The following is a 14,478-nucleotide window of genomic DNA, read 5'->3' as shown; positions in this document are numbered from 1 at the left end:
GCATGGTGTTTTCTAAGGGACCGGGCATTTAAGGAGGCTGCCCTGACCAGGCCGGTGGACGGCTGAGATATCCGACCAGTGATATGCCCCATATTATGAACCAGGGCTAAATTCAGAGCTAGACCGCAAGAGTTACATATAAAACTATCACTTTTGGTAACATCCCAGCGTTCGGCCAGACAACTGTGTACAGGGGCCAGAGCCAGCAGAAAGGAGGCCGAGTACTTCCGCACAATGCCAGCAGTTCCGTGGGCAGCATACCTGCCACTAGGCGCTTCCAGGGCGCTGACAGGCGCAGACGGGCTTGCCTTAGGCACGCCTTCGGCGCGCCACCGGCGTGCCCGCTGCGCCCGTCCACTGCGCTCCCGGGGAGCGCGCATCTAAGTAGTCTCTGGTGCGAGAGAGCTAGACCGCCAACTAACCAAAATGGCGGCGCCTCTCGGCACCAGCAGGAATCCGGAAGCGCAGTGAGCAGTAGGCAAAGAGAACTATGCAAGAACAGTGTGCTAAATAGCAAATGGTCGAATTTCTTATTTTACAGTGCGGGTATGCGGTCAAAGTAGGTAAGAATACAGACAAAGTTAAAAATATTTAAAACACGCTAAAAAATAATTTCCCACACGGACTAGGCAGAGGTATATCTAAAGCAGTCCTACCCCATCAGTTGTAGGTCTTTTTTTTTTTTACTTCTGTGGTTTCAATAAAAAGGGGGGGGGGGGGGTCAGTGCTTCCTAAGGAGTGCCTGCCCCTGGATAACTGAGGCCTTTTGGCCAAGTATTCTGGAGTGTTGTGATGAAGGTCCTGGTGCATCAGGCAGTATACTGGAGTGCTGTGATGAAGGTCCTGGTGCATCAGGCAGTATACTGGAGTGTTGTGATGAAGGTCCTGGTGCATCAGGCAGTATACTGGAGTGTTGTGATGAAGGCCCTGGTGCATCAGGCAGTATACTGGAGTGTTGTGATGAAGGCCCTGGTGCATCAGGCAGTCTACTGGAGTGTTGTGATGAAGGTCCTGGTGCATCAGGCAGTCTACTGGAGTGTTGTGATGAAGGTCCTGGTGCATCAGGCAGTATACTGGAGTGTTGTGATGAAGGCCCTGGTGCATCAGACAGTATTCTGGAGTGTTGTGATGAAGGGACTTGAGTCCGGGTGGGCGGGCCAAAAGGAGACAGGGCGGTAACAAGGAGGGGCTAAAAAGCCTCACTTACAATCCAAAGCCAGCGTTTAGAATCAACGATGACGCAAGCCAATGGAAAGAAGGGGCGGAGCCTACACTCCACTTCTGAAATCTGCTTGATTACAAGAAGCCTTGCAGAGCGAGCAACACATGCACGCTGCAACGCAGGTCTGCGAGACCTACAAAGGGAGTGCCTGCACAGGACCACGAAGACCAACTTGCCGTACGCCACCCTGCTGATTTACATGATATGCACCCAGCCCACCCGGCCTGGGTACCAACAAACCTGCTATGTTTCCGAGGTCCTTGCAACCTTCTCCCTCGAGTGGGACCCCTCAGACTTCCTTGAAGTCCTATTGTGCAGTGTGTTCTCAGGTGCCCCCCCCCCCCTCCTCAGTAGTGTGCCTCCTACCAATGACCTCAGCACCCTGCTCCTGGACGAATCCGGGGCTGCCCCAACAATCCGCTGCTGGAACATTGAACCTGGCTTTGCTATTTACCTAAATCCAGAAGGTGAGCCTAGAGATCCAACTGTATGATTTTGTATGCATTTTCCTATTTTCTCCCATAGACTTCTATGTTGCGTAATTGCGTGCCAGAGTGTGTTATTTTAGGAACTTTAAAAATGTATATCTTAAAAGGAACTTACCGTAGAATTAAGTTCTTGGTCTGAAGAACTACCTAAAAATCGATTTTATTTTTACAAATTGGTCTCTGGTTTATTCTTGAGCGCGTCTCATTTATTGCCTCGGAGTGCAACAAATGCTCAGCACTAACCACCCTCTGATAATCTTACTGCTCGCCAACACGACCACAAATGGTGTTCGTATTGTCTAGGTTTTTCTCTGTATACCAATCTGAGTGTCACTGAACTCTCTGCACAGTGTACTTCTTTTAGTGCACTATATAGAGCCAGCTCCCTACACCAGTGACTTCTCCTTGCACTTCATGTCCAAAATGTCCCTTCTCAGCTTGTAGCAGATGCCCATGGCACATGAACTACTGAACTGATAAGCTTGTGTTGATGCCCCCAGTATCAGTCATACTCCACTCCCCAGTACCAGTCCTACACCACCCCTCCTAGTACCAGTCCTACACCACCCCTCCTAGTACCAGTCCTACTCCACTCCCCTAGTACCAGTCCTACTCCACTCCCCTAGTACCAGTCCTACTCCACCCCCACCGTACCAATCCAATCCACCCCCCAGTACCACTCCACTCCACTCCAATCCAATCCACCCCCCAGTACCACTCCACTCCACTCCAATCCAATCCACCCCCCAGTACCACTCCACTCCAATCCAATCCACCCCCCAGTACCACTCCACTCCACTCCAATCCAATCCACCCCCCAGTACCACTCCACTCCACTCCAATCCAATCCACCCCCCAGTACCACTCCACTCCAATCCACCCCCCAGTACCACTCCGTTCCACTCCACCCCAGTACCGTTCCACTCCACCCCAGTACCGTTCCACTCCACCCCAGTACCGTTCCACTCCACCCCAGTACCGTTCCACTCCACCCCAGTACCGTTCCACTCCACCCCAGTACCGTTCCACTCCACCCCAGTACCGTTCCACTCCACCCCAGTACCGTTCCACTCCACCCCAGTACCGTTCCACTCCACCCCAGTACCGTTCCACTCCACCCCAGTACCGTTCCACTCCACCCCAGTACCGTTCCACTCCACTACCACTCCACTCCACTACCACTCCACTCCACTACCACTCCACTACCACTCCACTACCACTACACTACCACTCCACTACCACTACACTACCACTACCACTCCACTACCACTACACTCCACTACCACTACCACTCCAGTACCACTCCACTCCAGTACCACTCCACTCCAGTACCACTCCACTCCAGTACCACTCCACTCCAGTACCACTCCACTCCAGTACCACTCCACTCCAGTACCACTCCACTCCAGTACCACTCCACTCCAGTACCACTCCACTCCAGTACCACTCCACTCCAGTACCACTCCACTCCAGTACCACTCCACTCCAGTACCACTCCACTCCAGTACCACTCCACTCCAGTACCACTCCACTCCAGTACCACTCCACTCCAGTACCACTCCACTCCAGTACCACTCCACTCCAGTACCACTCCACTCCAGTACCACTCCACTCCAGTACCACTCCACTCCAGTACCACTCCACTCCAGTACCACTCCACTCCAGTACCACTCCACTCCAGTACCACTCCACTCCAGTACCACTCCACTCCAGTACCACTCCACTCCAGTACCACTCCACTCCAGTACCACTCCACTCCAGTACCACTCCACTCCAGTACCACTCCACTCCAGTACCACTCCACTCCAGTACCACTCCACTCCACTCCCACTCCACTCCAGTACCACTCCAGTACCACTCCAGTACCACTCCACTCCAGTACCACTCCACTCCAGTACCACTCCACTCCAGTACCACTCCACTCCAGTACCACTCCACTCCAGTACCACTCACTCCAGTACCACTCCACTCCAGTACCACTCCACTCCAGTACCACTCCACTCCAGTACCACTCCACTCCAGTACCACTCCAGTACCACTCCACTCCAGTACCACTCCACTCCAGTACCACTCCACTCCAGTACCACTCCACTCCAGTACCACTCCAGTACCAGTCCACTCTACTCCACTCCAGTACCAGTCCACTCTACTCCAGTACCAGTCCACTCTACTCCACTCCAGTACCAGTCCTACACCACCCCCAGTACCAGTCCTACACCACCCCCAGTACCAGTCCTACACCACCCCCAGTACCAGTCCTACACCACCCCCAGTACCAGTCCTACACCACCCCCAGTACCAGTCCTACACCACCCCCAGTACCAGTCCATTCACCACCCCTCCTAGTACCAGTCCTACTCCACTCCCCAGTACTAGTCCTACTCCACCCCCCCAGTACCACTCCGCACCCCCAGTACCACTCCACCCCCCCAGTACCACTCCACCCCCCCCCCCCCAAGTACCACTCCACCCCCCCAGTACCACTCCACCCCCCCCAGTACCACTCCACCCCCCCCCAGTACCACTCCACCCCCCCCCCAGTACCACTCCACCCCCCCCCCCAAGTACCACTCCACCCCCCCCCCCAAGTACCACTCCACCCCCCCCCCCCAAGTACCACTCCACCCCCCCCCCCAAGTACCACTCCACCCCCCCCCCCCAAGTACCACTCCACCCCCCCCCCCCCAAGTACCACTCCACCCCCCCCCCCCCAAGTACCACTCAGCCCCCCCCCCCCAAGTACCACTCAGCCCCCCCCCCCCAAGTACCACTCCGCCCCCCCCCCCCCAAGTACCACTCCACCCCCCCCCCCAAGTACCACTCCACCCCCCCCCCCAAGTACCACTCCACCCCCCCCCCCCCCAAGTACCACTCCACCCCCCCCCCCCCCCAAGTACCACTCCACCCCCCCCCCAAGTACCACTCCACCCCCCCCCCCCAAGTACCACTCCACCCCCCCCCCAAGTACCACTCCACCCCCCCCCCCCCCAAGTACCACTCCACCCCCCCCCCCCAAGTACCACTCCACCCCCCCCCCCCAAGTACCACTCCACCCCCCCCAAGTACCACTCCACCCCCCCCCCCCAAGTACCACTCCACCCCCCCCAAGTACCACTCCACCCCACCCCCAGTACCAGTCCTACACCACCCCCAGTACCAGTCCATTCACCACCCCTCCTAGTACCAGTCCATTCACCACCCCTCCTAGTACCAGTCCTACTCCACTCCCCAGTACTAGTCCTACTCCACCCCCCAGTACCAGTCCACCACTCCCAGTACCAGTCCACCACTCCCAGTACCAGTCCACCCCCACTACCAGTCCACTCCACTCCCAGTACCAGTCCACTCCACCCCACCCCACCCCCAGTACCAGTCCACTCCACCCCACCCCCAGTACCAGTCCACTCCACCCCACCCCCAGTACCAGTCCGCCCCCAGTACCAGTACTACACTGCCCCCAGTACCAGTCCTACACCGCCCCCAGTACCAGTCCTACACCGCCCCAGTACCAGTCCACCCCCAGTACCACTCCACCCCCAGTACCACTCCACCCCCAAGTACTAGTGTACTCTCCACCCATTCCACTCCAAGTACCAGTCCTACTCTCCACCCCTCCTAGTACCACTCCTACTCTCCATCCCCCCAGTACCACTCCTACTCTCCACCCCCCCTAGTACCACTCCTACTCTCCACCCCCCCTAGTACCACTCCTACTCCACCCCCCCTAGTACCACTCCTACTCCACCCCCCCTAGTACCACTCCTACTCCACCCCCCCCTAGTACCACTCCTACTCCACCCCCCCTAGTACCACTCCTACTCCACCCCCCACCTAGTACCACTCCTACTCCACCCCAGTACCACTCCTACTCCACCCCAGTACCACTCCTACTCCACCCCCCCTAGTACCACTCCTACTCCACCCCAGTACCACTCCTACTCCACTCCCCGTACCAGTCCTACTCTCCACCCCACCTAGTACCACTCCTACTCCACCCCCAGTATCACTCCTACTCCACTCCCCGTACCAGTCCTACTCTCCACCCCAGTACCAGTCCTACTCTCCACCCCCAGTACCAGTCCTACTCCACCCCCAGTACCAGTCCTACCCCACCCCCCAGTACCAGTCCTACTCCACCCCCCAGTACCAGTCCTACTCCACCCCCCCAGTACCAGTCCACCTCTCCTAGTACCACTCCTACTCCACCCCTCCTAGTACCACTCCTACTCTCCACCCCTCCTAGTACCACTCCTACTCTCCACCCCTCCTAGTACCACTCCTACTCTCCACCCCTCCTAGTACCACTCCTACTCTCCACCCCTCCTAGTACCACTCCTACTCCACCCCAGTACCAGTCCTACTCTCCACCCCACCTAGTACCACTCCTACTCCACCCCAGTACCACTCCACTCCCCGTACCAGTCCTACTCTCCACCCCTCCTAGTACCAGTCCTACTCTCCACCCCAGTACCACTCCTACTCTCCACCCCCCCAGTACCACTCCTACTCTCCACCCCCCCAGTACCACTCCTACTCTCCACCCCCCCAGTACCACTCCTACTCCACCCCCCCCTAGTACCACTCCTACTCCACCCCCCTCCACCCCCCCTAGTACCACTCCTACTCCACCCCCCACCTAGTACCACTCCTACTCCACCCCCCACCTAGTACCACTCCTACTCCACCCCAGTACCACTCCTACTCCACTCCCCGTACCACTCCTACTCCACCCCCCCTAGTACCACTCCTACTCCACCCCAGTACCACTCCTACTCCACTCCCCGTACCAGTCCTACTCTCCACCCCACCTAGTACCACTCCTACTCCACCCCCAGCATCACTCCTACTCCACTCCCCGTACCAGTCCTACTCTCCACCCCAGTACCAGTCCTACTCCACCCCCAGTACCAGTCCTACTCCACCTCCAGTACCAGTCCTACCCCACCCCCCAGTACCAGTCCTACTCCACCCCCCAGTACCAGTCCTACTCCACCCCCCCAGTACCAGTCCACCCTTCCTAGTACCACTCCTACTCTCCACCCCTCCTAGTACCACTCCTACTCTCCACCCCTCCTAGTACCACTCCTACTCTCCACCCCTCCTAGTACCACTCCTACTCTCCACCCCTCCTAGTACCACTCCTACTCTCCACCCCTCCTAGTACCTCTCCTACTCTCCACCCCACCTAGTACCACTCCTACTCTCCACCCCACCTAGTACCACTCCTACTCCACCCCCAGTACCAGTCCTACTCTCCACCCCACCTAGTACCACTCCTACTCCACCCCAGTACCAGTCCTACTCTCCACCCCAGTACCACTCCTACTCAACTCCCCATACCAGTCCTACTCTCCACCCCACTTAGTACCACTCCTACTCCACCCCAGTACCAGTCCTACTCTCCACCTCACCTAGTACCACTCCTACTCCACCCCAATACCACTCCTACTCCACTCCCCGTACCAGTCCTACTCTCCACCCCTACTAGTACCACTCCTACTTCACCCCAGTACCACTCCTACTCCACTCCCCGTACCACTCCTACTCTCCACCCCACTTAGTACCACTCCTACTCCACCCCAGTACCAGTCCTACTCTCCACCCCACCTAGTACCACTCCTACTCCACCCCAGTACCACTCCACTCCCCGTACCAGTCCTACTCTCCACCCCTCCTAGTACCAGTCCTACTCTCCACCCCAGTACCACTCCTACTCCACCCCCAGTACCAGTCTCCTCTATCACCTATGAGTCCCAATCATGCCCCAGCCCGTTGTTCCTCCGAGTGCCGGTCACACCCACCCCTTCAGGTGCCCCGCCCGCTGCCCCAGGCCCCCCAGCACCACCGCGCCCGAGCGCCCCCCGGCTCTCCTTACCTGGTACTCCATGCTCAGGGCCCGCGCCTCCGCCGCGGTGCTGTACCCTCGGGCCCCCACGCCTCTCCCCGCGCACTGAAGCAGAATCGCTGCGTGCCTGGCGCTGAGCCGCGGAGCCATGCTGGGCCCCGCCGGAGCCACGCGCTCGCCCCACCCCCTGACCTCAGCCGCCCCCGGCCTGTCCAACCGCCGCCATGTCAGGGCGGCCCCGCCCCCGGCTGTTGGGGCCCGGCCATGTGCGGAGAGCCCGCCCCGAGGTGTCAACTAGCGGCCATGTGCGGGGAGCCGCGCCCTCTGACCTCACGCTCCGCCCTCTGAACTCACGCCCTCTGAACTCTCGCCGAGTCGCCGCGTCATTGAGGAGACTGCGCCTGCTTGACCAATCGCCGCAGACTCCTTGCAAACCCGCCCCCTGGCCACCCAATGTAGTCTCGTGTGTGCACGACCAGGTCTGCCTATTGGACGCGCATCCGAAGGGCCCTGCCACTCCCCGACGCTACAAAGATCTACCACCGAACAACTAGACCGGTGCCTCGCCATATTGGGTGCAGGCGCAGACCTCTTAATCTACCTGTTGGCGCCACAGAGTTCTACTGCCCAATAACTATACCGTTGACCCTCAAATGTGTGCGCTGGCGCAGACCCCCTTTTTATCTCACGGCTGCGCCACAGACGTCTACTTCCCATCAACTAGACCGCTGACCGAGCCGCGAGTGCGCAGGCGCAGACCTCTCCCTTCAACGAGAGAGCCTCTGAGCCTGGTCTCCTGCCCGCCGTCCGGTGAGCGCGGGACTTTTAATCATTTATTTATGTGGGCCTTTTTATACAGCGCGAACTTTATCCGAAGGTGTCGGGGCGCTTTACAATAGAACCCCTTGCATTACATTACAGGGCATGAATAGCAGAAAAGATCCGAACAGATAAACTCTGAATTCACATAAGAATGGTGTAAAGTGCAGAAGTCTGCTACAGACACTAGTGGTTAGAGTGACGTATACAAGATGCAGATTCACTCAAGGTTACATTTTAAAAAGAGCTGAAGCGGTTAGGGATCGACAAATATATATGACATATTTACAGAGCGTGATCTGAGCGGGTTCAGGGCGCTCGAGCTGCCGCCCCACTGAGCCCGTGCTGGGCGCAGGCGCGAGCGCCCCAGCGCGCAGGTGTCAGCGCCCCGGGGCGCAGGCGTCAGCGCCCCAGCGCGAGGGACTGTGCGGATTTATTATTATACCTCTGTACCACGCCTCCCTGACGAGTGCTTGAGGGCCGAGCTCGTGCACTGGGGCTGGCTAGGGTGTCTCTCTGTGTTCCCACGTCGGTGGGGCCCGGCGCTCCCTCAGGGGGGGTGGGGGATCCCATGCTGGCCTGCCCTGGGCCTTCAACCTCAGTGGAGCGCGTGGTTTGTCGATGTTCCCGAAGGAGCCCATACATGTTTTTTTCCATAGGCCCCTTGGTCAGCATGAGCGATGCAGGTCACCTTGCTCCGGACACACTTAAAGGGCTTTCCTCCTCTGTCGGCGTGCGGCCAGCGGGGTGTTATTCTGCCGGGGTGGATGCCCCATGTATAAACAAAGCGAGGAACCCTTGACAACCCAAAGGACTAGAGTTAAATCACAAAACTAAATCAAAGGACGTCCTCTGGGGAAAATATCCAGTACTTTCTCAACTTTCATTCATCATACATCCACCACTTGCTACAAGGTCATTCGTACGTGTTTCTGTATTGGCACACAGACTCGTCGTATATTAAAATTCTCACTTCAGTTTATTATATAGATCTTTGTACATAATATTTTATCAGACCTAAGTGAATAAAAGACCTTTACACCCACATGAGGTCACAATAAAAACATATATATCAAATATCAAAATTAAAAAACAATATGGCATAAGCCTATCTCAAACTATCTACAAGAGTTTCTATTAAAAAGGAATCGCAATAGACCATAATATCTGTAGTTAGTCACCACACTCGAAACCGACAGTTAGACCAACTTTAAGGTGTTTTAATATAAAGAATCAAAGTCTACTGTCCATCTGTATAGAGGAAGATTTGTGGCTCTTTGTAGGGTGTCGACGCGTTTCGAAGGACTAATCAGATCATGCCTTCTTTTTCAAGACCAAAATTATTTTTCAACTCCTGTATTGAAAAATCTCTTCCAGTATTTATGATGTAGAGAACCAGCGGTTTCTAATATGTGGCCACCTTGGTTCTTTTGAAGAAGTAGTCCCAGGTTGCTGTTTTAAATCCTGGTTCCTCAAATTAAAATTCTTATGTTTCTTTCGGTCAGTTGTTCATCTTTTATCATTTGTCTTTGGTTTTAAAAAACAGGGGGGGGAACAGTTTTGGTAGAGATACCGCTGTTCCGGTCTTCTCTGTATTTAGCGGAACTCAGCTGCTTTGTCGTTCAACTTCGTATTCCGAGCCCTGTGTAGTATTGTGGCTTTGTAACCTATTTGTTTAGATTGAGCTCCGATAGCCGGCGGCGTCTATGTGTGTCCGTCACGGTGTCGTCTGTCGTCCGTCTGTCGGTGTCGTCTGAAACAGACGACACCGTGACGGTCGCACATAGATTTATTGTGACCTCATGTGGGCGTAAAGATCTTTTATTCACTTATGTCTGATAAAATATTATGTACAAAGATCTATATAATAAACTGAAGTGAGAATTGTAATATACGACCAGTCTGTGTGCCAATACAGAAACACGTACGAATGACCTTGTAGCAAGTGGTGGATGTATGATGAATGAAAGTTGAGAAAGTACTGGATATTTTCCCCAGAGGACGTCCTTTGATTTAGTTTTGTGGATGCCCCATGACCAGAGCTGCTCTGTAAACTCTTGGCTCTGGAACGGCGGCGCATTGTCCGTTTTTAATTCTTTCATTAAGCCATGGGTGGCGTGCCTCTTCTCTGTTTTTGAGAAGAGGCTCTTTGGGATCCCACCGGTTCAACCTCAGGATATATGGCATAGTCATCTATTACGATGAAGTGTAGCATCTGTCCAGGAGACGATCATAATCCAAACTATGGCTGCTGGGGGCCTGGCTCAGTGAGCACCGGGGGCGCTGCTTCCGAGGATCCTGTTACTTGGCACCACTGGCAGGACTTAACTACCATTTCTTCCATGCACGGAAACCAGAATTGTTCAGAGCCTGTTGTTGGTCTTTATTATGGCTTGGTGGGCAAGTTGCATGGCTTGGTCTGTTAGGCTGTACGGTATTTCGAGGTGGGGTCCTCACAGCAGACATGCAGTCAGTCATGAGCTCATGGCAAAAATTGAATAGAGATTTTACATTTCTTTTAGCTTGTGGGGTTCTCTGGGATATGTGTGTCTTGAGTCTGTACCACTTGCCTGATTGAATTGCTGCCATCGCTAGCTGCAGGCTTTTGTCGGCTTGAGTGACAGACAGCATGGTGTTGAAAGACAGCGGGAGTGGCCTGGACCGCTCAGCGACATACCGGACATATTCTTCATTTCTTTTGCCTCATCTGCTTCTTTCTCAGTAGCTGCTCAGTGGTGGCAGGAGAGGTAGTCCGCTGGGTTGTTTGCATCGGGCGGGTAATCCACCTTGCAATTGTACTCATGTAATTAAAGCATCCATTTCTCGATACAGGGTGGTGATGCTGAGGCTTGAAAGAGGGGCACAAGGGGTTTGTGGTTAGCAATGATTACAAATGTGTGTCCATAGATGTTCATGGGAAAGTGCCTGCAAAGCCCAGTGTATGGCAATGGCCTCCTTATCAATTGGAAAGTATCTTTGTTCTGTTGTTGTGACTGATTTGGTGGCACTGGCCACGGCAGTCCAGTCACCTTGGTGCTGTTGTTGGAAAAGGACGGCTCCTAGCCCTTATAGACTCGCATAGACGGCAGTGGTTGTTGGTTTCAGCTGATTGAAGAATTGGGTGCTGTCTGCCGAAAAGACTTCCTTCATTCGTTGGAATGCTTCTTCTTGCATTGTTCCCCATGTTCACGAGGTTGTGGTAATTGTGAGTCCACTGAGTGGCTAGGTGAGACCCATGAGTTCGGGTATGGACCAGCCATAGAAATTCACTATTCCGAGGAAGCTTCGTACTTCGGACATGCTGGTGGGGGCAGGGAAATCTTTTTCATCATTCAGTTGCTCTAGGTCTGGCATTACTCTATTGGCTGATTATGTGTATCCGAAAAAGCTGGTATGTTGCTTCAGAAATTTGCATTTTTCACAGTGGAGGGTCAACCCTGAGTCTCTGATTCTTTGGAGGACTCCTCACAGGCATTCATGGTGTTCCCTTGCAAAGATCAAGATGTCATCACTGACATTGATGACTACTGGTAAGCCAGCAAGCATTTCCTGGATAGTATTTTGGAGACCTGCCAGGTTTGTTGTTTCTTATTTGCTATCAGAATTGGAGATTCCCATTGTCTAGGGCCATTCACTCTTTTAATAATACTGTCTCGCTTCAGCTTCTCTAGCTCTTCTTCGGCCAGAGGTGGAATGCGATGCATCTCTGCCACAGGCCCGACTGAAAAAATTGTGTGATCAGTATATTCTGCAACTTCGTAATCCATGCCTTCTGGCTCACTGGTGACCTCTGCAACCGCTTGAACCATCTCTTTAAAGGGTTTCTGTTTCGGTGACCTGCAGACTTTGGGAAAGTGGTCATACTTTCTGCAGGCTGTGTATTTTCTGCCTGTGGTTGGGCATTCGTTTGGCTTTTGGGATTATCCTCTGCAGTACCTACATGACATCTTCGCTTCAGTAGGCCGTTTTGGGGTGTAAGTTGTGCAGTGTGGTTGGATGGCGTTGACGGGTTCTCTCTTGATGACTCGGTGGAAGAAAACCTCAATGTAGGACGCTTTTGCTTTGGATAGTTCTTTTGACCTTCCAAGTGTCAGAATGTCTCGGAGCGATTTTCCTTAATTTTGAAATACGGTTTCTCAGATTTTGGCATATGAGCACCCTTGAATGATCTGGCCTCATATTTCTTATTTGTCGTGAAACCCACACGTGCTCGCAAGCTGTTTCACTCATCCATAAAATGCTTTGATCGATTCTTCTGGCTCTTGACGGGCCTGTCTAAAGAAGAACTTTTCATAGTGCTTGTTCGCAATTGGGTTCAACGTGCACATTCAGAGCTGTGATCAGCATTGCATATGTCTTGGGAGTTGCTTCTACTAGGGTTTTATAGATATTGTGGATATCTTTGTCTCCTAGGTGTAGTAGGAGTGCATGACGTTGTTCGGCCGCTATGTTGGCGCCTTCGAAATTGAATTGGAGGCACTCCACCCATTCCTTCCACTGGGGTGCTTGTGGTGAGGGGGCTCCCTCAACAATGAACAGCTCTATGGCCGGAATGGTGGCCATGATGTCACAAACATGTGCTGTTTCATGATTGACCCTCTCAGAACTCGTTGGGGTGACTATGTTTGTCTCGCGGCACTAGCGCTGTCACTGCAGGGTTATGCGATACACCTGCCTGACCGAGGGGTGGTGAGCAGTTTGTGGTCCTTGTGTAGGGTCCTCCTAAGGACATGTTGCTGGCGACTGTGACCATTGATGCTAGCTTGTCTTCTTCTGTCACAGTAACTTTATTCTATGGGTTGATCCTTCTTGGGGCTGTTTTCATGGTGGTTGGAGGGTCACTTCACTTTTGTTGCGGGCCTGAGAGGAACTGTGGTCCTGGAGCTGTGTGCTTAGTTGAGTGTGTTTGGATAATTTGCCTCTGCTCTTTGGCCTGCTCATGGATCGGGGCTAAGGGCTCTTTACGAGATGGTACTTCTCTACTCTTTTAATTATTTTGTTTTGCTTTGAAATGTCCCTTATACATAAATAAACCTGTCGAAAAAGGGGCGATGTATCCCCCCAACCGGACGCACAGCATAAATTAAGCATAACTCTGATGCCAAAATATCAATTTTCATCATTTTTATTCGAATTTCTTCCAACGTCAACATTTTCAGCCTTAGTTCTTATTGTCACATGAAAGACAACTTATGTTCTTTAAATCCTTATCAACTGAAGACATGCCAATCCTGGCCTTATACAGTAGCGCAGTACATAAGTGATCCTCATTCATTGATCCAAATAACCCAATGCATTTCGGACCTATTTCCGGCCCTTCGTCAGGGGTACTCTACAATTTAAAAACATTGTTGTCAAAACGTGCATTTAAATCAATACAACGCATTAATATCTACGCGGAATTGTACTGTTTTTACCTTGTATAAATTAACGTTATTCCTGCTAAAAGTAACCCTGGAGCTAAACCTAAGTTCATGCCCAAAACCACCTCTCCACTTCCCACATTTCAAACCCTTAAACTTGTATCCCAATACATTTACGTGACACTCCTTCATAAACAAGTTGTGGCCCAACAGCTAAGTCGCCCCAGACTGTTACCTTCTAAATCAGCTTCCATAAACGCCTCACGGTTGAAATACAAGGCTCCGCGTACTGCATACCTTCCTAAACCTGTGCTTTTAACACCTGTGCTCTGTGTTCACCCTCCTCCTTTTCGTAACCACCTCCGTTAACCCTATATCTCCCTCTTCCATACTGCGTTAAGCAGTCACCTTTCCTTTCATGTACTTCTACACTCTTTAGTGATTCATTTAAAACGCCAACGTCTTTTCTCAAAAGTAACCTCCTCTTTATCTTACCCTGGTAATCTTGTTACAATCGAAATGACCCCACTCTTCTAAATCCGTTGTTCGTGATATTTGCCAAAAACCAAATCTACCTCATGTCCCAAAATCCACTGCTTGTGCCCACATAAAATGTGACTGTGCCTTGTCTGTCAAGCTGATTAATTTACGCTTTCTCCCCCACTACGCATCAATCCTAACTGCCCTGACATACAACGTTAATTCAATACAGTCCCATATCTCATGTTTACATAAGCAGTT

At 52.9% G+C, this 14,478-nt stretch overlaps 2 protein-coding genes across 3 annotated transcripts in view; one reads left to right on the top strand and one right to left on the bottom strand.

Annotated features, from left to right (window-relative positions):
- The window catches only part of FPGS (folylpolyglutamate synthase), a 353,517-nt gene extending 345,601 nt beyond the window's left edge, over positions 1-7,916 (bottom strand). The window contains exon 1 of one of the 2 annotated variants that reach the window (XM_085614139.1): positions 7,586-7,916. In XM_085614139.1, the coding sequence (XP_085470265.1) occupies positions 7,586-7,705 (120 nt within the window). In that variant the 5' untranslated portion in view covers positions 7,706-7,916. The remainder of the gene's footprint in view (positions 1-7,585) is intronic. The other variant, XM_085614140.1, reaches the window with a different exon arrangement.
- A 211-nt stretch (positions 7,917-8,127) lies between these two features.
- Positions 8,128-14,478, top strand: part of LOC146869002 (peroxisome biogenesis factor 2-like) — a 115,299-nt gene continuing 108,948 nt past the window's right edge. Inside the window, exon 1 of the mRNA XM_085614135.1 lies at positions 8,128-8,365. The gene's annotated coding sequence lies outside the window, so the exon portion shown is untranslated. The remainder of the gene's footprint in view (positions 8,366-14,478) is intronic.

Source organism: Triturus cristatus, chromosome 1_2, assembly GCF_964204655.1.
Source record: "Triturus cristatus chromosome 1_2, aTriCri1.1, whole genome shotgun sequence".
NCBI classification, from domain to species: Eukaryota; Metazoa; Chordata; class Amphibia; order Caudata; family Salamandridae; genus Triturus; species Triturus cristatus.
The sequence above is the reverse complement of the archived record's forward strand: the minus strand, read 5'-3'. Positions and strand labels throughout refer to the sequence as shown.